The 24,369-nt window shown below is 56.1% G+C and overlaps 2 protein-coding genes across 3 annotated transcripts; both read right to left on the reverse strand.

The window, feature by feature from the left end:
- Positions 1–318: 318 nt before the first annotated feature.
- On the reverse strand, positions 319–9,170 carry ARL8A (ADP ribosylation factor like GTPase 8A). 2 transcript variants are annotated; one of them, XM_058702005.1, is made up of 7 exons: positions 8,864–9,170; positions 4,277–4,357; positions 3,837–3,910; positions 2,524–2,617; positions 2,295–2,362; positions 1,983–2,076; positions 319–1,437 (listed from the first exon to the last, which is right to left on the reverse strand). In XM_058702005.1, exons 1-7 carry the CDS (start codon positions 8,984–8,986, stop codon positions 1,210–1,212), a joined length of 762 nt encoding a protein of 253 aa, XP_058557988.1. In that variant the 5' UTR covers positions 8,987–9,170; the 3' UTR covers positions 319–1,209. The 2 variants fall into 2 exon arrangements, with proteins under 2 accessions (XP_058557988.1, XP_058557989.1); XM_058702006.1 differs by having other exon boundaries at positions 1,181–1,437; positions 1,983–2,053; positions 8,864–9,169.
- Positions 9,171–10,387: 1,217 nt separating this feature from the next.
- PTPN7 (protein tyrosine phosphatase non-receptor type 7) lies at positions 10,388–22,802 on the reverse strand. Its single transcript, XM_058702007.1, is given in 12 exon segments — positions 10,388–12,152; positions 13,058–13,171; positions 15,039–15,196; positions 15,898–16,008; positions 16,388–16,525; positions 17,729–17,805; positions 19,477–19,561; positions 19,861–20,044; positions 20,583–20,692; positions 20,694–20,773; positions 22,591–22,723; positions 22,725–22,802. Coding segments are annotated over 12 exon segments (1,347 nt in total). The 5' UTR covers positions 22,788–22,802; the 3' UTR covers positions 10,388–12,058.
- Positions 22,803–24,369: the final 1,567 nt, after the last annotated feature.

Raw genomic sequence — 24,369 nt, forward strand, 5'->3', positions numbered from 1 at the left:
GCCCCGCACACATCGGGATGCAGCCCCACACTCCCGCCACGCTGACCCCAGCCCCAGGCAGGTCCTTAAACAGACTTCCTCTTTAGCTCCACTTGGCAGCTGGAAGCTCAGAGCCGACCGCATGTGAATCTGACGAGGGAGGGAGAAGGAGGCCCGGCGAGGCCCGGCACACGTGCGGGAGGCTGCTGTGTGAAGTGCCATTGTGTGCCCGGTGTGAGCGCGTGCCTCCCTCTCCGTGGCTGTTTGTGCCCAGTGTGCGGGCCAGCCAGTCATTCCGTGGCATCTAACGGACAAATAACCAGCCCCGTACACCCCCCCGACACAAAACTGGTCATTTATTCGTGTTGTTAGGAGGCAAAAAAATGTACAGTTACAAGAATCATTTTCCAAACAGAGGTTAAATATGAGCTGAAAAGTGTAAAAAAGGAAGAGGAACATCACTTTACAAATCATTAAATTAAACACATAAACCAACAGAAAACAAAACCCAAAGAACCAACCCCCCATGCCGAGTTCTCTCCTTGTGCAACTCTGCAAAATGAGAACAGAAAATGAGGTGGCCCATGGAGTTGGGGGCCCCAGGACGGGGCAGGAGCTGGGAGCCAGGAACGGGCAGGAGGGGCTGCTGGGGCGCCCCGGGCGCTGGCCTCCTGCCCCTTCCGCCTGGTGCTCTCTGGCACCTGGTTGTGCCTGGTGGCCCTACTGAGGCTGGGGGGGGCGGGGGGCAGACAGGGGCACCTCCGGAGGTGGCAGTCAGCCTGTGACGTTCAAGCACTATGGGGACAAGCCAGATCGGGAAGTGGAAATGAACGCGACATGGGGATGGCCGCCAGTGCCCTGGCTGGTACCTGCCCCCCAGGTGCCAGCCTTCACTTTCCTAATCTGAACCTGCCCCAAGCCCACCCCGCATCTCTTTCCTTCTTTCCAGACCGCCCCCCTCCCGGGTCCTGACGGGCCCCTGCAGCATCAAATGGTTGATTTTAGTCTTTGCTTAAATTAAAAAATTAAAATATATATACATATATATACTGTACACACAGGACGACAACAGAAGAGTGTTGAAAAGGGCAGTGTAGGAGTGGGGCACGGGAGAGAGGAGGGCAGGGGCTGTGGGGCCAGGGCTCTTAAGGGGCCGGAAGCAGGGCCGGCAGAAGGCAGAGGGAAGGGGAAGGGTGAGAGGTTAGGGGGCCAGAATGGGAACGGTTTATTTTACAATAAAATCAGGAGTTCAAACCTCAGCAGAACAGGACTCTGGGATCCCCAGAGGGCCCCTCCCCACGCTGAGTGAGGAGGGGCGGGCTTAGGGGGGACGGCAGGGTGGGCGGGGAGCTCGGCTTCGGGTTTGGATGACAGCAGGTCCCTGGTCCGAGGGGGAAGGACCGCAGTCTCAGCTTCTCCGTGACTTTGAGTGTTGAATAAGCCACTGTAGGGTGATATCTGGGTGGGGGACGACAGAGAGGTTTATAGGCCTTCTAGTTTGTGCCGGGCCGACTGGGGAGGTGGAACAAACACCTTAGGGAGTGGCCTAAGCCCAGGGCTTCCAAAACTGCAACTGGGGATCGACTCTAAGGGCAGCAAAAGCCCAGAGCCATCGAGCTCCAAACAGCTCCCGATGAGTGGCAGGGGGCATCTGGGTGGCGTGAAGGACGGAGCCATGGGACGTCACAGCCAGAAGGGGCCTGGGAATCGCCTGATCTAACCCTGTGACCGTTATAGTGGGGGAAGCAAGGCCCCAGGAAGGGAGCGATTTGCCTAAGATCGCACAACCAGTAGAGGGCAGAGCCGGGTGATGCTCAGATTCTGAGCTTCCCCAATGCCTGTCCTACCCCAGGAGAACCATAGAGCTTTGGGCTTCAAGGAAGGTTGTGGAGTGAAAACCTTTGAGAGTCACTGCCCCAGAACACCCAGAAGTGCCTCTCCGCTCCTCCCCTTGTCCCGGGCTCTTCCCAGAATGCCAGCAACTCCCCCATACCCACGCGCACCAATGTTGTCCTTTTCTTTGCAGGAAATGGAGTAGCAGCAGATCTCTCGGTCCTGGATGGCAGAAAGATTCCTGGGGGGAAACCAGAGTAGAACCTGCTGAGGCTAGGACTGCCCAGGAGGCCTGGGGCTGGGGGCGCCAGAGTCCTTTTCTTGCTCAGGAGCTACAATGGGGAGGGCGAGGCTCCAGGAAAGGTAGGCTCTGCTGCCACCATGTGGCGAATACTGAGAGCAGCAGCAAGCCGTCTCCCTCTCCGTGGCCTGGGAAATCGGGGGAGCAGGGAGGAAGGACAGAGAAGAGTAGCCAAACTCACATTTTCTCAATCAGCTCCTTCTCATCCAGTGCTCCTGGAAGGTCTCGCTTGTTACCCAGGACTAAGACCTACAGAGGAGGACAAAGACTAGGTCCAGGGCTGCCGGGCCAGGCCGTCTGTTTCCTCTCCCCACCTCAACCGTGCCTGGCCTTCACCTGCCTCAGGCCAGGCCCCCAGTGACTTCCCAGCGGGCTCCCCCCCCCTCCCCCCACTCCAATGCGCTGCTGACCGGAATGCCCTGCAGCTGGGGTTTGTCCAGCAGGTTGTGCAACTCATTCTTGGAGGCCTCAATCTTCTCCTGGTCAGCGGCGTCCACCATGTACCTGGGGGACAGCAGGGTGGAGACAAGCAGGTTGACACTACAGGCTGAGAGGTAGGAAGAGAAGGACCTGCTGCTTGCGGGAGCAAACCTCTTGTTTGGGCTTGGTCACCTCTTGATCTGTGGGCTATCTAGGCCTCCTCCAGGGCCTGCCGTTATCCTGTCGTCCAAAGTCCCCTCCGAAGAAGCTGTCATGCAGGGGGTGAAGCTTGGCTCTTTGAGATTATGTGTAAATTCCTCCCAAAGTGACCCTCTTAAGTGTTCAGGGAAAGACTAGCTATGGGTGAGTGAGAAAAAAGCAAAGGATGCCCCAGAAGATTTTCTTGCAGCAAGATACTTTTAAAAAATGAGGTCAGGGCCACCTGGGTGGCTCAGTGGGTTGAGCGACCGACTTCGGCTCAGGTCGTGATCTCGTGGTCCGTGAGTTCGAGCCCCGCGTCGGGCTCTGTGCTGACAGCTCGGAGCCTGGAGCCTGCTTCGGATTCTGTGTCTCCCTTTCTCTCTGACCCTGCCCCGCTCACGCCCTGTCTCTCTCTCTCTCAAAAATAAACATTAAAAATAATTAAAAAAAAATTTTTTTTTAATGTTTATTTATCTTTGAGACAGAGACAGACAGAGCATGAACAGGGGGAGGGTCAGAGAGAGAGGGAGACACAGAATCCGAAGCAGGCTCCAGGCTCCGAGCTGTCAGCACAGAGCCCGACGCGGGGCTCGAACTCACAGGCCGCGAGATCACGACCTGAGCCGAAGTCGGTCACTCAACCCACTGAGCCACCAGGGCGCCCCCCAAAAAAATGTTTTTTAAATGAGGTAAAAAACAATGAAAACAAAACAATCTTTTGTTTGGGCATACACATGTGAGATAAAATTATTTTTTAAAAGCAAGGGAATGAGCCATTTAAATCGCACAAAAGTCAGGAGAGCGGTGACTCTAAATTGGGGGGAGGCAGGGAGACACAGGTACTTTGAGCCGATTGATGCTCTGGTCCTCAGATTGGCCGGGAGGTGCCCAGAGTGTTTCACAGATATTCTTATCTGCACACAAAGTAAAGGCCGGCCGTGTACGGACAGTGTGTTGTGAACCCAGCACTTTGATGGATCCAGTTCTGGACCTGTGGCTCCTACAGGTAGTGAGGTTGCGGGGCCGGGGCGGGCGGGGTGGTGGTGGGGGGCGGGGAGCCAGGTGAGGCTGAGTCCTGCCACCAGCCTGGCCCTGCACTTACACAATGGCACTCACTCCTCGGCAGTAGCGCTCCCACATGCTGCGGAATCGGGGCTGTCCCCCAATGTCCCAGAGCTGAGCGAGAAGAGGGTGACACGGTCTCAGCAGCAAGCAGGCAATCGAACCCATCTTGGCTCCCAAGTCCCCCTCCCCGCTCCCCTACTCCCTGCACACACCACCCCCACCCCCCTGCCCCCCCACCCACCCCCTGCCCCAGGATTCACGTGCTGTCCAGTCCTCCTGTCTTTGCACCCCTCTGACTGCCTCAGAAGTCTTGTGCTCTTTTCCGCACTATCCAAGCCTCGGCTTTCCTTCAGCTTCTCCCCCCAGGGGTCGCAGATGCCCTCCCCAACTCCCTTCTGGGTGCCCGGCCCCAACAGGCACACACGGGCTCTTCTGTGGCCCCAGCTGTGCCCAGAGTTTTGGCTTCCTGCCGCTCACCTTGATGGTCACGTTCCCTTTGGTGATTTTGCGCATGTTGAAACCCACGGTGGGGATCATGTCCTCGTTGAACTGTCCTGACTGGGAGGAAGAGTCAGAATTGGAAAAGGGGTAACAACTGACAGAACCCAGATATGCCACCTCTGGTGGCCACGGTCACAAGGCTGCAAGAGTGAGGCAGAGGCCAGGCCCGAGCTTCACAGGCACCCCTCTGCGGGGGGGCATGGGGCCATCTCCAGAGTGTCCCTTGGTTTCAGGGGGGATGGCCATAAACAACTCAGGTGTCCACCCAGTTCCTGGGGCTCTCCCATGAACAGGAGGCCTGTCTTCTTCAGGCAAACTCAAAGTCTCGCAGCCCAGACCGGGGAAAAAAATTCCTCCTAAAGTCTAACCTACATCTCTCTGTTGGAACAGGAGCCCCTTTATTGTACTTAGTCTCCAGTGGAGCAGAAGAATTACCTCCCAACAAAAGAACTTCAAGCAGCTCATGATAAGCAGTGAGGGGGGATCTTAAGGGAAGGAGACATATCTTCAAACTGGCAGTAAATGTTTTGAGGGAAGGTAAAGTGGCCACCCCAACGTGCAATGCCCACCAAGTAATTTCTGGATTATCCGGTGGTTGTGGTCTATTTGTACTACACTCCATTTGTTAGGATGGATAATCCACACTCTGTACTCCCTGTTGACTTATGTGTCTCCCCACTGGACTGAGAGCTTCTTGGGGAGGGGAACCACGCCTCCATTAACAACATTAGCAAATGTTTGCTGAATAATTAGGAGTTGACTATAACTCCATATCCCATAACCCACTCTCGAATTCAAACGATCGTCGATCGTCGTTTCTCCCCCCTCTAAATTGTCTCCAAGATGTCTAGATTGCTCTAAACTAGCCCAGGCCTGAAGGCCAGACCAAACTTGCTCCCAGGTCATTTCCATGTTCACACGTAGGACAATTCTGCTTACAACCACCCCCCTCAGGTGCAGGAGATGGGACTTGCTTAACCTTGAATCTGAGGGTGACAGCCTTGTCTCTCTACCATGCCATTTGTTTGTACTAGGTGGTAGGAATAATTTGCCTCAGGTCACGTAAGGAAGTCAGGGGCTCTGACCCTTAGCCAAGGTGTAGGAGATGACGATTTCTTATTCAGAGCCTGTAGGCCTGAATGAAGACTGCCTGAGGATCCATCCAAATGAGAGCGAGCAATTCCCTTTTATCCAGAGGAATCACCCAAACTCATTCACCAAAGTTCTTGCAAGTGAGAACTGAGTCCTTATGACTCATGCTCATGACACGGTAGAGTAAGAGTTCCCACCCCAAGGGTCACAGATGGACTGCAGAGAGTCCGTAAACCCCCTGAAATTGCTCCCGATGTGCATGTACAAAATTTTTGTTTGTATGGACACTTCTCTGGGGAAAGGGTGTCTAATTTTTATCAGTTATCAAAAGGGTCCCAGAGCCCTAAAAGTTAGGAATCACCGAGGGAAAGGGAGCATCCTGAAGGAGGACGGCTTTGCTTCCAGCTAAGTATGGAGGCCCTAAACACATGTGGTCTAATATCCAAACCCCAGCAAGATGCCAGGGTGGGGGTGGGGGCACCCGCTGGACCAAAGTCCACTCCTCCCCATCGGGGCTGCTGAAGAACATAAGGGTCTAAAGAAGAAAGCCCAGTTTTTATTAACCATTCACATGGAGGAGCGTGGGCAAGACACTTCAACCTCATCGGGCCTCAAGGCTTCCTCCCGTGAAATGGGGACAAGGGTTTTTGTTTCCTAGAGACTGGCAAATAAGGCTCACAAAGTGCTTGGAAATGGAAATGGTCTGGGTGTCGCATGAAGAGCCATCTGGCATCTCTGGCGAATAGGAGATTCATAGGCTCCCACATACATGAAAAAGCCTGGCCTGGCAGAATGTGATTTGGGGCAAGGAAAACGTTCGGGAAACCAGGCTCCCCGGTACCCAGATAGCCAGTTCAGCTGTGAATCAAAGCTAAGCTGGAACCAGGTTATGACTTCATTTCCCTGCTAATGCCTCCTGATCTCACAAGCTCCTCACTGAATGGCTGGAAGTAACCTTTTGTCTCAGACTCGAATACCCCCTGGCTCATTCCCTCTTGGGTGGGCTCCCACTGTCTGAAAATTCTGTATAATGAGTCAAAAATTCATCTTCCTATAACTTCCATCCCTTGTTCCAAAGACTTGGGTACCCAAGAGCAGTTCTTCCATAGGACAGTCTTTTACACTTTTAAATATTTGAAAATGGCTCTCTTTTTTTCCCTCAGGCAAAACATCTCCTACTTTCGACATCACAACTTTTTGAGAGGAACTCAACAGAACACTTCTAGGTCCTTAGAAGGACTGTGAAGTCTCTGTATAATTTTTTTTTTTTTCCAGTTCACATTAGCCTGCTGAGTAGCTAGACACATAAACTCAACTTCTATTTACAGCCAGACCTCATAGGGGGAGTAGAAAAAGCCAAATGGGAAAAAAGCTGAGACCAACAGATGACAAATGAGCGGGCAAACATGATTCAGAAAGTCAGCGGTGGGCATAGGAACAAAGGCCAGGGGTCCTGATTCTTCATTTCTTTCTGAAAGACATTCTGCCGTGGTTATACACAAGGTGGGCAGAAATGCCAGTGCGGGAGCCCTGGAGGATTGGAGAACACCAGTTTCCCTGATCCTGAAACTCCCGCGGAAGTCCACAAGGGGTGATTTTTCTTGGAAGGCCTCTTTAAAGGGAAATTTTGCTGGCACTTTTAGGATGGTGAGCCCTTCGGGTGAGCCGAAGTGGCAAGTTGAGTATCGAACGGGGGAATGCATGGGCTAAGATCTGTACATCGCCCGAACTCTGACCTGGCAGTGTAATATGTGACTCTTGGGTTCTGTGCCTGGGTCTGATCCTGTTTTGGATATGATGCAGGTCTAGAGGAGGCCCTCCTGACGAGGAACTGGAACCCACCTGGGTACCTGTGCATCTCTGCCCAGGCGCGTGGCTTCCCTGGGGACTGGAGGTGACACCTAGGGTGAGCTGTTAGAGCAGCAACAACTTGGTCCTCCTCTTGGCCTTACCCTGGAGACGTCTCCCAGATCTAAATGCCTAGAAGCCAAGCCACCCAGGCCTGCAGGATCAGAGTCCAGGTGTTATGTTCCTGCCCAAGGGGGCCCAAGAGCCCAAGTCAATGCCAAATCTAACTAGGGGCCAAACTCTCAGACAGGAGCCCAGGGGCACATGTTGGCTAGGAGACTATCATGCCAAAAAACCAGCAGGGGCCTGAAGGTCCTGGCCTGTCAGATGAGGAACTCGGAACCACTGGGTGGAGAAAGGGGCAGGAGTCCTCTGCAAAACATGTTTGGAAAAGGAAGCCAGTGCCCAAATATGTGACCGTGGAGGTACCCGCAGCTCCAGCCTCCAGCCTTCCCTCTGCCCTCCTGCCTCAGGCCATGCTCCTTCTGGGATGCTGAGATCCATCAGGGGGGCCCTCTTCTTCCGGATGGGCCACAACACAGAGAAGTACCTGGGCTGACCGGCCATACTTCTTTGCTAACCCACATCATCGGCATTTTTGGCCAGTGTGTGGCCAATCCACAATTCTCAGAAACCCCAGTATGGGTACTGGGACCGGCGGGGGGCAACCTCAGCACCTGCCCCAAGCCTCCCTCAGCCCCACACGCCCAGTCCAGCCAAGCTCTTTAATGCAGGCCGCAGCCATTACCGCAGCCTCAGCTCACACACCCATGGAGCCCATCTTCCCTTTTTGTAAGACAGATTTTAACTCCTTCCCCACCACTCCCTGGCAGTGAAAGACTTACAATTGCCCATCTCCGTCTCGACTACCCAAAGCCCTCAGAGCCACTCTCTCCCGTGTCCCTAGAGTGGGCAGCGCCCCTCCAACTCATCCTCTGGTTGGGGCACCTCCTGCTGCAACTTCTGAGCCAGACGGAGACTCCAAACTCCCTTTACGATGCCATCCTCCCCGGACCCCCAGCTAAGACGCCGCGGGTTCCTGGAGAGGAGGAGTCTGGGCTGGTGCCAAGGGCCTCAGCTGATGCCACTACCCCCAGGGGACACCTCCCCTCCCCCTCAACAGCGCCGGGGCTTCCCCTTCCGGCAGAGAGGGGTTAAAGCCTCGGGGTGGGGCTGGGCTTGCCCGGGCCCCTTCCCCAAGCCGCTCCGGCCCCCGGGTCCCGCGACCCTCCGCACGCGGGGCTGGAAGGCCCGGGCGCTTTCGCCCCGTCATGCCCCCTCGCGCGGAGACCGGAGGGAGCCTGTCTCTGCAGGCGGCGGATCCCGCCAGCCTCGTGACCCCCAGGGGCCGCCAGGCCCAGGGCCCCAGCCGGTGTCCTCGCCCCCCTTCCCCCGCCCCCAGCCGTGCCATCCCGGCCCGGGCGGGACAGCGGGTCGCGCGCCACCCAGGTCTCCCACGGGCCGTGCTAGGCCCCAAGCGCTCGGGCCCGCTCCTCCCCCGCCCGGCGCCCGGCGGTGCCCGGCCATGCCAGGCGGCGACCCCGGCTCACCAGGGCGCGGCGCAGGCCGACACAGGCCCGACCCTCGGCCGGCGCCCCGGGCCCGCGCCCCGCGCCCCCGTACCGCGATCACGTTGACGAAGGTGGTCTTGCCGGAGTACTGCAGCCCGACCAGCGTGAGCTCCATCTCCTCCTTCCAGAACAGGGCCTTGAACCAGTCCAGCAGCTTGTTGAACAAAGCGATCATGGTCGCTGCGGCCGGCCCCGCCCGGTGCCGGCTGCCCGCCGCCCCTCGCTGCCCTCGCGCTGCGGCCCGGAGCGGCCCCTCCCCGGTGCGGCCCGGGTCCCGCGGCTCGGTGCGGGCGGAGGCTGGAGCGCAGCGGCCGACGACTCGCTGCCCCCGGATCCGCTCGCCGATGGGTGTGGCTTCGGCGCCCTCCTCCCCCTCCTCCTCCTCCTCCTCCGCCGCCGCCGCTGCCGCCGCCGCCGCCGCCCTCCCGCGCCGCCGCTGCCCGGCCGTGTCCGGCTCGCACCCGAGCGCGCGCCCCTCCCTCGCCCCTCGCCGGGCCCGCGGGTGGGGTGCGCGGGGAGCCCGCGAGCCTCCGGGGTAGGGCCTGCGCCTGCTGGCGTCCGGGGACACTGGGGAGAGAGGTCCCCTTCCCGGGCTGCGGCGCCCTGGCTGGCACCCCTTTCCTTCTTAAAGGGCGGTGGGCCCGAGGTGCGTGGGGTCCCCGTTAAGCAGGGTGGAGAAGGATGCTTCACCCACTTTCCAGGACGCGGAGATGAGCTCTCTATGAAAGGGAGAGAAATGGAGGCTTTTTGTTGCCTGAATCCTTGGCCTCTGGACATCTCTGGGGACGGAGTCTTATCCTCTCAAAACCTAACGGGCGGAGAGTCACAACCGTCTTTGGGTGTTTTAATACTCCATCTTGTTTTGTTAACCACAGTTTACCTGGACTGCGTGTTTAGGAAGCCTCTGGCCCAAAGTGAAACAGCTGTTTGAGGCTGAGGTTGATTTTCACTAGCATCACCATAATTCGTAGATAAAATCCTGCCGGGGTGGGGGGTGGGGGTGCCAGTGCGGGAGATCTGCAGCGGATGAAAAAGTTGGCCTGTTTTGGTAAAAGTCAAAGTTTTCTTCAGGAGGAGAACTGATGGTGGGAGATGTAAGGCAGGCAGAGATGCCTCCCTAGCCACAGGGCTGCTGAACCCAGGGGCTGGCTGTTCCCCAGTAGTTCCAGGCATCAGGGCAAACCTCCCACCTAGGAGGAGTGCTCTTTAGAATCAGGTTTTCAAACACACTCAGGTGTAGTCTCTTGTTCTGGCTAAAGGTGCATAAACTGTCAAACCATATGTCAAACCTACCCAGGATGACCAAATGATCATTTGATCATTGGTCTTGAAGCAGAGGGATCACAGAGTATCATCTTTCTAGCTTCTGCCCTTTATAGTTTCCCGTCCAGCTCCGAAGGTGCACCTCTGCCCCATTTCTTAAACCGACTACCGTGTCACTTTGTTTGATGTGTCTCAAGAAGTTGCTAGAAAAGTGCATATCCTGGGATAAGGATCGGCAGCCTATTCCTGGGTCTCTGGGGTCTTACTCTCTTGCTATAAAGAGGCCTGAGAAAAGATGGAAAGAAGGAATGAATCAGTCATCCAAAAGGTTTTTATTCTCCCACTTGGTTCCTTTTCCAGAGCTTGTACTCTCTAAGTTCTAGAATGGGGTTGGGGCCACAGTTATAGGGTGGGGAGCCTGTGGGTCTATGGCCACGCACCTGCTTCCCTCCCGGTTGGGTCTGAGCTCAGGGCAGGATCAGGCACTTGAGGGCTCTGTGCCCTCCTTCACAGGCACAGGCTGTGAGTGCCTCCCAAAGGGGGGTTTAGGAGCAGGTGAGCCATTCCTGGGGCTGTAAGGAAGGAAGAATTCCATTGTGAGACCAAGCGGAGGTGTTAAGAAAATTAACCTCAGTTTCAACGTTGCACGTGCTTCAGAAGCGATGTCATGAATAAGGAGGCCCAGCTGCTCGCCAGGATCCAGCTTCCTGGGGGGGGGTTCCACAGAGAGCTGGCATCAGTCAAGGCAGACCCCAGGGGCTGAGTGCCCGGAGAGATGGTGCCTTTCTTCATCCCCACAGGCAGCTCATTTTGGATTCAAGGACGAAGGATCTGGATGCCTTCCTGGGGAGTGTATGTGAGCCCTGAGATAGATCTTGGGTGCCCTGGAAATTGTATTGGTGCCGAGATGACGAAAGGAGTTAGTTTTCTGGGAGAGGCTATGAGGGTCCCAACTCTGCGGTCCCAGGCTGAGGCCCCTGGTCTGCATGCGGTGCTTCACCCGGATAGTTCATGGAAACAGCCAGGCTCTCCAGCTGTACTCTGCAAATGCAGGGGTGGATGGGGGCAGGGCGCAGGAGTTTCTTGTTTCTTGCTCCTTGTTTCTTCCTCACCGTTCGTTCTTTTATACCTCCTGGTACCCAGGGTACCTTCTGAGGTCATGAAAGGAAGACAGAAGATGCTGGGCCTCTCTCGGGAGTAGCTGGGGTGAGTGGCTGGCAATTATGGAGGCCGGGGCAGCCCTCTGGGCCTCTGAGGGGTCGCCACACTTTCCCTCTTCCAAAAGTCTCAAATGCCTGGCCTGGTCACCTCTGTAGCCTGATCCCAGGACACAGGTGTGGGCACAGGGGTAGTCTGGGTCCTTGTTCTCTTTGGGGGGTATCCGGCCCTCACAGATGTGGGGTGAGGAAGCGGAAAGTCACTGCCGGGATGTTGAGAACTTGGCCATGGTCAGGACCAGACTTTTCCCAGCTCCTGCATCTGGCCAGTTCTTGGGCAGGGCCCAGGTGGAAGATGATCTTGGGATCACTCTCTTGCCAGGCCCAGGAAGGGGATACAGCTGGAGCGGCTTCTGGGAGCTTCTCTGATTACTTTTCCCTATGGCAGCAAAGCACTTAATGCCCATGTCGTAGACGGAAGAGATGAAGCTCACAGAACACTTTAGACAAGACTGGGACACTGGTCCTTTCTTGGCTGTCTCATAAATGCCAGTTCCTAGCTCGAAGTTCAGAGAGACACGGGAGGTTCCCCCAAGTGTCCACTTGGGGCTACTAGAGGAAGCAGAAGAGTGGCCGGTGGTAAAGACCTGGAGTCTGGTCCCAGTTCTTGCCGATGCAACTTCCTGTGACCGCATGTGCCCGCTGAGGAAGCACCCCTTCCCCATGCCTGCCCAGGGGATCCCTCAGATCACAAGGCCCACTTTCCCCAGAACCACCTGCCCAGGCGTGGGGGGATCTGGCACCTGGGCTGGTGGAGGTACCGGCGGTCAGGGGCAGGGCTCCTCCGGTAGCTGGGCTGCATACAGGGCCAGGGTGTGGTGCAGGAACTGGTATTGCTCTGTGGTCTGGATCATCCCGCCCCTGCAAGGTGAATATGCAGAGACCATGAGCACAGGAGGGGCGAGTCAAGCATCCCATAGTTCTGCAGGGAGAGTCTCCCAAAGAACCTGTCGACCCCTTCACATATGTTCATCCTTTGGGCTTTCTCCTCCTTTTTCTGCCCCTCAGACCTTCCCCATGAGCGAAGCCCCGCCCCTCTCCCCCGCCCCTTACTCAGGGCTGGGCCCCATTGCCAGCTGTGCCCAGGAGGAGAACTTTTTCCTTCTCTGACCCATCGGCTCCTGGGGCAGCGCCAGGCCCCTGATTCCTCAGGCCAGGCCAGGAATATTCCTGAGCCTCAAGGTTTCTTCCTCCCTGTCTTAAAAGTAAAAATAATAATTCTGTGTATTTGTACAGTAGGTTCTCATCTTTGAAAAACATGTTCCCTATGCATTAACTCATTCCTTAACGCGGCTCCTGGGGAAGGAGCCGTCGTTTCTCTCTAGATGAAGAAACGGGGGCCCAGAGAAATACGGTGATGGCTCAGTGAGATGCAACTCAGAATCGGCACCGCGGTTCCTGGTCTCCAGATGCAGAGGGCTTCTGTGCAGTATCTGTGCTTGCCTGGTGTCTAGAACCAACCACACCCTATCCCTCCACCTTTCCCTGAGCAGGGGATCGGAAAACCACAACCAAAAGCCAAAAAAGATACAAGGCTCAGATATCCGCAGAGTGGCATATTTAATTCTAGGCCGCCAAGCTAAAATTTTAGATAGAGATTCTTTCCTGGGTGTTAGTTGCGCAAGGAAACCGCTCTTTAAGCCATGGGCCCTTTCCTTTCTGGAAGGAAGTGCTTGATGGTGATGAGCCTCTAAGTGCCCTGGTGCCCAGGAAGCACTGATGCCACTCCTTCACGTCGTTAGTCCTATTTACGTTCATAGACCCACCTGTCCAGCCGCAGTTGGCACACGATACCCAGAATGTCCACTTCCCCTCGGGCCTTCAGCTGTTGACAGCCAATTCGGGTGGCGATGAAGCAGCCAGTCCGGCCAATCCCTGCACTGGGTACAGCCAGGGAGGGGACACGGAGGTCACAGGAGACCAGAGAACATGGGGGCCAGGCCTCAAACTACAGAGAAAGCCGTAGGGACTTAGGGCCCCCTATTTTGGGGGTGGGGACATGAGGGCGGAGGAAGGTAGCAACACCTTCACAGGTTAGAGCTGGCACTGGAGCAGTTTGCATTTCGTCTAGCCTCACCATAAACCTATCCCAGGTCACCCTCCAGCCCCCGTGGACATTTCGAGGAGCTCTCTTCTGCTCAGCGGCAGGCAGTGGTTTCCAACTGTCCGCGTTGCCTTTGACCTTGTTGAGCCCTTGAGCCCTGCTTGTCTGACCAGGACACCATCTCCACAGCTGCTGACACTCAGCCCCCTTCTCCCACCTCGGGTCCCTCCCACAGCTGTCCCCTCCACGCTGCTGTGTCTTGCCCTTTGTTCCAAAACCTTTTCAAGGACTCCCCGTCTTTGGGAAGGCTTCTTATCTGAAGCCCTGGTAGAAGCCACTCACGACCTCCCAACACTTATGTCCAGGTGCGCCCTGTGGGGAAGAGGCTCATGGGCCCCCTCTGTCTATACTTGTGCCAGTATGTTCTATTCAGGGTAGGTACCCCCAAATGGTTACCTTATCGTAAGCTTGTCCCCCGTGGTACCCCCCCCCCCACTCCACCCCGCCCCAATCGGATTCTTAGTATGTAGCCAAAGCATTCCTTTGAAATGGCACTTAGCTAGTCTTATCAGGCCCCTTGTGATCTGGCCTTCCAGACTGCTTTCTCATCACTCTCCTTCCCTTCCCCCACGTGACCTCCAAGGCCCCATCTTCTAACTCTGCTCCCAGCAATGTCCATTTACAAATTTCATCTCAGGGGGTGCCTGGGTGTCTTAGCCGGCTGAGCATCAGACTCCTGATTTCAGCTCAGGTCATGATCCAAGGGCATGGGATCGAGCCCCATGTAGGGCCCCTTGCTGAGTGTGAAGCTCCTCTCCCTCTGTTCCTCTCCCTTGCTTGTGCTCTCTCTCTCTCTTAAAAAAAAAAAATTCATCTCGGAGCCTTTGCACATGCTGTTCCATCTGCCTGGAACGCTTCCTCTTTCCACTCTTCACTTGATGAATTCACCTTTCAGATTTTAGCTTAGTTTGATGTCCTTTCTCCTGGAAAACCTTCTCTGGCCAGTCTGGGATGGGCGACTTGGTTCTGTGCTCCCCTACACCTCCCACTGTGCTGTGCTTAATCATTTGATCTGCTGTCTTTCCCACCAGACTATAAACCCAGCAGGGCAGAAACTGAGCTGTCTCCTCAGCATCTAACACTGTGCCTGACAGTAACTCGTTCTCAATCAATAGTTGTTGAATAAATGAGTTTCTCGGAGCACCCACGTGGCTCAGTCGATTAAGCGTCCGACTTCAGCTCAGGCCATGATCTCACGGTTTGTGAGTTCTAGCCCCGCATCGGGCTCTGTGCTGCCGGCTCAGAGCCTGGAGCCTGCTTCAGATTCTGTGTCTCCCTCTCTCTGCCCCTCCCCTGCTCATACTGTCTGTCCCTCTCTCTCAAAAGTAAAACATTAAATTAAAAAAAAAAATTAAAAAATAAATGAATTTCTCAACACCGGGGACCATGTTTATTTCCCTCCCCAGAAGACTGGGAAGCTTTCTGATGTTCTGTCCCCTCTCTGGCTTGTACCTGAATGTCCAGCCCAGATGGCCAGGTTCTGCATGAAGGAGAGAATGAGCTGAATGACCTAGAGATTCCCATCCAAGGTAAGACTTGGGCCTGCCCGGTGCTGTCCTTCTTAGACCCCTTCCAAGGAGAGACCCAATGGCAGGGAAAGGGGCACCTGCTCATAGGCTGCTGGGGAGGGCGGGGCCACATACCTGCAGTGGACTATGATGGGCCCAGTGTTGGCAGCTGTCTCTGGGCTTTCCTCCACCTCGGCCACCAGGCGCAGCAGAGGCCCAGCCGATTCTGGGGTCTGGTGATCAGGCCAGGCAGAGAAGAGGACATGTTTCACTACCCGGCACTCCTCCTGGTGCTGGCATAGGAACAAGGCATGAGAACCAAGGTCAGGGTAGGGGGCACTGGCAGCCTTCTTCTCTGGCACCAGGGGAGGTCAAGGGCTAGAATCCCCCCCTGGGACAGTCACGGACCCCAAGCAGGCCAGGTCAGCCCTTCTCCTGCTCATCATACTCCACCATTCCCTCCTCTGAAATGCTGGAGGGAATGCTGTCCAGGGAGCGGGGGAAGACCCAAGTTCAAGTCCTGGCTGTGCTTCTAACTAGCATATGACTTTGGGCAAGTCCCTTAACCTCATTTACTTAGAAGAAGGAGACCGTGATATCTTATTGGTTTGTTTCTCAGGATGCTTGGAGGATAGGAGTTGAGAAAGAAATGCTTTGAAAAGTATAAAATGCTATATGATAATAGAAGGCATTTTAAAGCACTTCACATGTGTCATTATACATCTGCCTGGACTTCTGGTGGTTCCTTCAGCATGACTCTGGGACCCTTCCTCTCCTCTCCTGGGCCATTCAGCACGGATGGGCAGATGGGCCTTCCTGGTGGTTTCTGCTTGGCTAGTTGGCTCTGCCCTGTTAGACTAGGGCAGTACCCACGTTCTCTTGCTTTTTGCCTCAAGCTCTTCTTCTAGACGTGCGTTCAAGAAGGTTTCGATGAATAAACCCTTGGATCCCAGTAAAGGTCAGGCCTGCTGGAGACAGCCTGACCTCCCTGTACCTGTATGGTGAGCTGCCGCACAGTGTATTCTGGACATTCTTTTGTGCCTTGGATGCGGATCCGGAAGGGTCCATAGGTTTCCTCTTCTGTGGGCCAGTAGTGGACACATTTCTAGGAGGGAGGGAGCTGGGAGTCAGAAGGGGGAAGTGTCTATCAGCTGGAGCAGGGGCCAGGACAGCAGAGAAGGAAGTGGGGTCCCCTCCCCATTTCCCTCCCCCATCGGAGGGGCTCCGCGCTGCCTGGGTCAGTACCCAGGGGCTGGGCTTTCCTGCAGGTGAAGTGCTTACCCCACCCCCCATTCTGGCTGTGGAGAGCCCCGATGGTGTATATCTCAGAAACTTTTCTGGGAAGTTCAGGCTGGGCCTGGCTATAGGTATCGTCAGCTTCCAGGAGAGGCCCTAGTCCCAAGCTGTCCTGAGTCGGGGCATGTGTTGTGGGGTAAGAAGTAGCCTTTTCTGGGTTCACTAAGGACTGTGACTCCACCTCCTACCTCCTTGCCTTCTCGGAGCTGAGTGAGCATGACAATGAGTGACACTTCTTCCTGCCACACCATCTCCCAGAAGTCTGATACGGTGTTGGGCATGGGGCCCTGGGTCGCAATGTAGACCTTCTCCTGCCCGTCGTAGCCCTGGGGAGATGGATGCATAAAAGGAAGGGTGGGAAGCAGTGAGAGTAGAGCCCCAGGGAAATCCTGGACTCTGGGGGTCCTGGGGTCAGGCTGAAGACACTGAACATACACACCCGGACATACCCGTGCACACACTGGAAGGCACGTGGTGGAAAGGACACAGGCTCTGGAGGGAGGAACACGTGGGTTCAAATCTCTGTTCTGCTGCTTACTAGCTATGCTACCACAAGCAGGTTACCTAGCCTCCGTTAAGCCTCAGCTTTCTCATCTGTAAATTGGGCACAATAGCTATCTTGCAAGAATGTAGCACAAACCACATTCAACAAATCATATTGAGAGTCTAGCGCTATCAGGTCCTTTGGAAATGTTTCTTCCCTTCCTCCCCTATTGCTTTCTACTAGCACAAAATAAGAAAACGGTGTTAAACATTGGTTGAGTGAATGTTTCACTTTTACTATTACTTTTACATATATTTAGTAGCAAGACGTGGCACATTCTTGCTAGCCCTTTTCTCTCCCGGTCAGAATCTCAGCTCCTCAAGATCATGAAATCCAGACAGACCACTGTTCACTAAATTTCTGCCAGCAAATAGGAGATTTGCAGAGTCCCGGGCTAACAGCTTTCAACCTCTTGGCACCTCTGACCTCTGGCCTAGCCACTTGGAGCCACTAGAGGGCGCTACTTTTACAGCTACTTCGGGCCAGTAGAGGTGGGAAGCTGGGGTAGACAGGCCGCCTTGCCTCCCTGGTTCCTACAGTTTGATGTTAAACCATTTCCTCAAAGGAGGGGCTGTTTTGGGAGGCAGTTAAGGGTAGAGAGAGAGAGAAAAGGGAGGCAGGGGAGCATTCCTATTTGTGTTAGCACCTTCCATGCAGACCTAAGAGCCAGGAGCCCTGGGGCTACGAGGGAGTGAGTTCAACAGGGCAACTTCCTCCATGTGTAAAGGGTTGGCAGGGATGATGTGATAAGGAGACTGGGTGGTTTCTTCTTTTCAGCCTAACATCTGCTCTGTTTTCTCAGCTGGTGTCTTGGGGCCTCTTCGGTGTCTGTCCCATCTGGGGGGGGGGGAGGAGGGGCATGGCAGTAGTGATTTGGAGCAGGAACCCACAGCTGGACGATATTCTCTGGGGATGTCCTCAAACACAGCGCACCCCCCGACCCCACCCGCATTCCCTGCACGGCAGCCCCAGCTAGGCCACTCACTCGGATGTAGTTGGCGTTGATGTAGTCTCCGTCTTCTTGGCTCTGTGCCCGGCCTAGACAGACACGGCTCTGGGGATCTAGGAAGTTAAAATCAGCAGAGGTCAGAGGTCAAAAGGGGACCAACTAAGGCGCACTCCCAACAGGGTCAGGAAGAGGTGAGTTCCTGTGCGTATCACAGTACCCCGTGTATCGCAGGTGGTCAGAGACCCCCTAAATTACTTTATATGCAGACATTAAGGAGCCACAGAATGTTTCTGAGCAGTAGAGTGACATGTTCAAAGGAATAACTGGGGAAGGCTTACTGCGTGGTGCTGTGCAGGACGAATGAGGAAAGGGAATGGGGCCGCAGAGACCCTAATGGGCAGTTACTGAAATATTCTAGCCTTGAAGTCAGGAAGAGGATAGAGCACAATTGTACCAATAAGGCAAGGGAGGAAAAAGAGGGGTCATGGAGGAAGAGTTTTTTTCCTTTCTAAATTTATTTTACAGAGAGAGAAAGCATGAGGCAGGGAGAGGGGCAGAGGGAGAGAGAGAGAGAGAGAGAGAGAGAGAGAGAACCTTAAGCAGGTTCCACGCTCAGTGCTGAGCCCAACACTAGGCTCCATCCCACGACCCTGGGATCATGACCTGAGCTGAAATCAAGAGTCAGACGCTCAACGGACTGAGCCACCCAGGCGCCCCAGGAAGAGTTTCTTTCTGATGGTGAATATGAGATTTGGATGAGCAACTAGCCCCAAATCCCGCAGTGGTGACGTGGGACCAAAAGTCGGGTTTCATTCTGCCACTGGGCGTGCCAGCCTCTCCCTCGAAGTGGGGAGATCCAATCCAAGCTGGAATGAAGAAGTTAGCTTGTAAGGAAAGGAGACGAGCTCTGCCAGTACTGGCTTGGTTCTGGACGGAGGAGAATTGCAGGGAGACTTCCCTCCTGGCCCGGAGTGGGGGGGCGGGGGGGGTGTTGGGGAGTGAGGGGGGTGAGGGGGGGGATGGGCGGCGGGGAGAGGCTGGTTAGACTTAGATCAAGAACAAGGGCCGCTCCCTCCTCCCGCCCCCATTCGATGAGTGCTGACCCACCCCTGCGGGCAAATGGCTGTCACCGCAGGAGCCGGGAGTGGTGAGCTAAGGCCTCCAGACAAGGAGTTGCTGGAGGTGGGTGGGCCAAACAAGGCTTCTCTGAGTGGGGGGAGGGGGAGAGTCTCTGAGGGTCTCCTGCTTGCCTCTGCAAAGCAGGAGGTGCTGATCCCTGGGCCCTTTGAGCTTGCAGGGTCAACCCCTTACAGCCCCATCTCCAAACTCTCTCACTGCTCTCTTGCAGAGTCCCCGCATTTGACTTGCTCGAAGCCCTCTCTCTGGGAGCCATCCTGATGGTGCTTTTGCCACTGCAGACCTCTGCTGGGCATTTCCCACAGTGGAGGAAGAGGAGAAAGAAGCTGTGACCTCGGGCAAGTTATGCCCGAGGCAACTTTTCTGTGATTCCTAATCTACTCCCTGGGGTCGTTTTGAGAAATGAGTTAACATCAGCAACTCCCAGCACCGCCTGGCCCACGGTAAGCATCTGCAAATATGAGTTGCTGTATTCGCACTGTGGTTATGATCCCTGCCCAGCCCGGGGATGGTATTGGTGTTTCTCTGCTGAAAGAAAATGCTCTATGTGAGGGAGCTCTTGCCTGGCTGAGGCTGTGTGTCGACTCCTGAACCTGTCCAGCCCCAGGGACAGCATCACCTCCCTTGAAGCCCGCCGCACTTCTTACTTGGCAAGATGGTCTTATATCGGTCCTTGGAGGCGTGGCCAGGAATATCCAGGTCTTCAGAGTTGACAAAGTTTGAGGGGATCTTCTGGCAGAGGGAGGAAATGAGTGAATATAGCCGATATATCTTCCCATCCTCCTTTGCCCCCTTCCCCCCCTTTATCTAGTAGAGCTGGGCCCTTGCTCTTCTCTCCCGGCTTCAGTAGGTCTGGATGGGGTGGAGGGCAGAAGAGGGAGCATGGGGCAGTTTTCTCCCCTGATCCTAGGGTTCTCTTTCCTGAGGTCCCAAAGAGGAGGCATCCTGCAGTACCCAAGATAGTATGGTGCCAGCTGGCTGTCTCTGATTCAGAAGGGCGGATGGACTCCGAGGAGACCCCAAGTTCTTACCAGGAATTCCTCTTCCAGCTGCTTGGGGCTGGGTGGCTGGTGCTGCAGGGCCCAGCGGGTGAGGGGGTGTCCAGCTGTGCGCAGAAAGTGTAGGGTGACCTCCCGGGGTGTGTTCACTGAGCAAATGGGCTCTACAGCTCCCAGGGACCGCACATCCAGCATCAAAGCCACATTGGAGCCTCGCCTGCAGGCACGGACAACCAATGCCTAGTGAGTGCCCAAGAACATCGCTGCTCTGACCATTATTATTGTTATAGGACACGCCTGAGGAGGCTGCTCCTTGTTTCCCCCTTGACCCACAGGCCTGGTGGGCTCCAGGTTCAAGACCCTGCTACATGCCCTTCTTTTGTCAGATCGGGGTAGCCTTGAACCCAACTGTTCTCTCCACCTGCCCACCCCTGCCCATTCCTCCCTGGCCTCCAAAGGTCAGACCTACATCCAGACCCAAGACAGCCCTGCTCCAGGGGCTGGCTACTCAGCCCATCTTGGGATTTGGGAAACAGGCACGAGGTTGACGTGACACTTTATGCCCCAGACATGTAAAGGACATGCAAAGGACATGCAAATGAACACATGTGGTTTCCTTTTCCAGATTGGAGTCAACAGCTGAGGGCCCTCTGGACTCAGCTGTCAGAGCTGGAGAGGCAGATGGAAGGAATGGGACACAGTCTCAGAGCTGGGAAGGCCCCCCCCCCCCCCTCCACTCCCAGGAAAGATCTCACCTCTCCTGCAGTCGCACATGCTTCTTGGCTGGTGCTTTGGTGGGTGGAGGCTGGGTCATGGCTGCCCCCAAAGACCAGGTCGGCAGCCGTGCTCTGGAGCACCCCCCCCACGGTCCTGGACCATGCTGGGTGGGGTGCTGGGCCCAGGGGAGGCTTACTCAGCCATGAGGTTCACCTGAAAGACAGGAGCCCTCAGCCGTTGCCCTCTGGCCTGTCTGACTGGCCAGGAGAAGGCTCCCAAGTCCTGGCCAGCTGCCTGTTTTCTGGTACCTCTGTTTTTACTGAGGTGTCTTCTGTTCTCCGAGCAGCAATGTCATTTTCACTGCGGGAAGGCCAGGATCTCTATGGGGGGGACCCAGGGTGGTGGGGAGTCTGAGATTGGAGTAGGGGCCCAACAAGGGGTAGAGACTGTGGGGGAGGGCAGGAAAGCCTCCAGAAGGAAGGAGAGAGGGGAAGAGAGGCCGCTCAAAGCAAGAGTACAAGGGGCTCTAAGCTGGGACCCAAGTGAAAGAAGGCAAGGGAGGAAACAAACAATTTTGTTCTGTGTAGAAGGGAGAGAGAAGGCTCACAGAAACCACCTCTAGTCCAGGCCTTCTCTGAAATGAAAGGTTTAAGGCCTCTCGAAGCGTTGGAGCCAGTTGGGGACCCTTGTAGACCCTGTCCTAACCGCTGGCAGCTTCCGAATTCATTCTGGCTTCTGGGGTCTCTGTCCAGGGAGGTAGGCTGGGGGTGGTGGTGGGGGTGTGTTTCCTTCCTCCTCTGCCCATCCCCCCATCTCCCGCCTCTGTAACTGTCACAGGAAATGGCCTCACCAAGCCCTTGAGCATGGTGAGGCGACAGCTGGGGGCACAAGAAGGGGCATGGAGGTGGTGGGGCCATCTCCTCTTGGGGGACAGTCCCTATCTTCCAGAGCCAGGTCACAGCTTCTGAGGAGCGGGGGCGGTGTTAGAGTTGCTAAGCCCGCAGGGACAGAGGTGAGGGGACAGAGTGGGCCCCGTGCACATGTGGATGACAGAGGCTGTCCCAAAGCAGAAAGGGGTTCATCGGCCTCTGCTCTCCTTGCAGCCCCCTGCGGCTCCCCTGCCCCCCCCCACCCACCTCGGGGCCATCAGCTGGGTCAGCACCCATTCGACAGCCAGGCACTCTAGCACCCAATGCGACGTTACTCACACCTTCCGTGGAGATGCCCTCCCATCTCCCCAGGGTTCACACCACCCCAGGACCACAGGGACCCCTCCTCCCCCCTTTCAGGTACTTACTGAAGTAGCTGTGTCCCCCAGGCTGCCTCTTGCCAGCTGTCTGTCTGTCTGTTGGTTGGTCTTTGAGGGCTGAGGAGGCTTCAGGAAGCCAGCTTCCTCCCTCTGCCCCTCCTTGTTGCCACCCACGCACACCCCAGCTGCACGCTGCCCTCCCGCGCCTGCAGCCACCGCCAGGGGTCGGGTGGCTCTTGCCTGTGCCCCTTTGGGTGTGGGCTGGCTGTGTGCCAGCACTTTTGCCATGGGTCTAAGGCCCTGCTCCCTGGGGATAGACCAGGTCCTGTGGGTCTTTGTCACATTCAGCCTCTGCCTGCTTACTGGGCAGAGCTCAGCTGTCCCACATGGAATGCCTCATTGTTCCTGTTCAAGCTGGCCCTGTCCACACAGTGATTTCTACTCCTCTGCTTTGGCCTCAAAGCCCTAGTCCTGGAAGCCCTTGCCCTCTCAAGCCTTGGGAGTTGACGGTCAGGCACAGGTTACGCCTTCTCAGAGCAGAGGTGGGTGTGGACTTGGAGTGGGGTGGGGGAGAAAGGAAGCAGGAATCTTTGCTCCACAAAGACCCAGGCCAGACTAGAAGGGTGGGCTTCAGGACCTGAGCCACACCCCAGCTCTCAGCTGCCTCCGGTTTGAGATGGACCAGCCAGCCCGGAAGTAGATGGCAGAGGCTGCTTGTAGAAGAGTCTGGGGGGCTTTCCCCCTGCGCGCAAGCCCTCCAGGCCTCGTCCCCAAATCCTAACATCTATTGAGAAGACTTACAGATAGTGGACAGTCTCTGGCCCTCACACGGGGGGACTCCCACGTCTTCTTCGCCTCTGGGGCATCTGGATGCCTGGGGCCTAGGAAGTGGCCCCCACGTCCAAGATTCCACTGCCCACCCCCCATCCCCCACCCCCCACCCCCCGCCTTGCCTCCGCAGGCCCCTTTCTGGCCAGCAGCCCAGCTGGTTCATGCTCGCTGCGGCTTCTTCTCCCTTGTAACATTCCAAACACCCTTCCTTTCCCAGCCCCAACACGCGCAATCCTCGTCCTCTCTCTTCCTCCCACTACTGATTCAGCTGTCAAACGGTGACAGCAGAAAAGGAATGATTTACAATAGACACAGGGGGTGGGCACACTGGAGGGGCGATGGGGAGGGTGCTGGCCTGCTGCTGGCCTAAGGGGGAGGAGGGTTGGGATAACCCTCTGGAGCTCTGGAGGCTTCCCAGCGCCTGTCTTTTCTCCTGGAAGTGGGGACCAGGAACCGGCTCTCTTCGGAGACCCTCCAGAGCCAGCTGGTCCTGGACCCTTCTTTACTCTGGGGAGTGGTTTCCCCGAAAGGAGGCTGATCAGAGCTGGAGTAGTAGTTGGCTGTGGTACCCAGAACAGAGTGTGGTGTGTCGGGGGGGGGTGGGGTGGGGAGCGCAGGAGAGCCTGGCAATCCCTGGTCAACCTGTGGAAAGCGACCCGAGGCTGGCCTCTGCTCCAGCTGTTCCCCTAAGCCCACTGGGATCTCCACTAATGGGCAGTGGGGCCCTGGGGATCAAAGAAGGGGGCAGGAGGGGATTAGAAAGAGGGCCACCCCCACTGGGCCAAGCTGTCGATTGTTATCAGGAACAGGAAGCTAGGATACCACAGGGGTGGGGAGGAGGAAGCAGGCAGAGCCTTCCCCCCACTGGTCCGCCAGTGCCTCCAGGTTCCCACCAGGTCTCCGGGGTCTGAGCCCCATTGGCCTCGGGCACACCCCCTACCCTCCCAAGGCTCACCCGGCAGCAGTTTGAGGAGCTGGAAGCCGAGCTCTTGGGTGAAGAGCAAGGAGGCTGGGGGCCAGGAGATGGGAGGGGTGGTTGGTGGTGGGGGTGGGGGTAACGGCATTAGGCAAGACCCTGAGGATCTCTCAGTTCCCTTTGGGTGTGTTTGGGGGTGAGGGAATAGTCACTCTTTGCCTCCTGCCTCACCCCTCTCGCCCTCTGCTTAGAAATGCCTGGATACGCATGGAGGTGTGGGGCTAGAGCCCAGGAGGGGTGAGGGCACCACCCATAAGCCTCAGATGGTCCCAGATACCCTACAGCGCCTCCTCCCCAGACTGGCCAGGCTCCTGGAATGGGGAAAGGCCTGGAGTTCTCTGGGAGTGACTCTACCTCCAGAACCTTCCCCGTCCCCGGGGTGGAGTGACCCCAGACAGCTCTGAAACCTTCATCACTCCAGCCACTGCTTTGCCTTCCAGAGTTGGGATTTAGCTTCCAGCCACCCTTGACTCCAAAAAAAAAAAAAGTATAGCCATAGTTGAAAACCAGAAAGACCCGTGTGCAATCTTAATTGTGGCCCATTAGCTGTGTGACCTTGGGTGCGTTACTGAACCTCCCTGAGGCTCAGTCTCCACATGAGGGTCCTCCCTGCCCAGGGGGATGTGCCTAGCACCTCTCTGGTCTGTCCAGTGGTGCCGGGCTGTGAGCTGGAGAAGCTGGCCAGGGCAGGGGGCCAGGGGAGTGGTGTCCGGTGGGAAGGTCTGTGTTTCCTCTCCCACAGACCCCCGCTTTGTCCAGCTAGCCTGCA

This window comes from Neofelis nebulosa, chromosome 15 (assembly GCF_028018385.1).
Source record: "Neofelis nebulosa isolate mNeoNeb1 chromosome 15, mNeoNeb1.pri, whole genome shotgun sequence".
NCBI classification, from domain to species: Eukaryota; Metazoa; Chordata; class Mammalia; order Carnivora; family Felidae; genus Neofelis; species Neofelis nebulosa.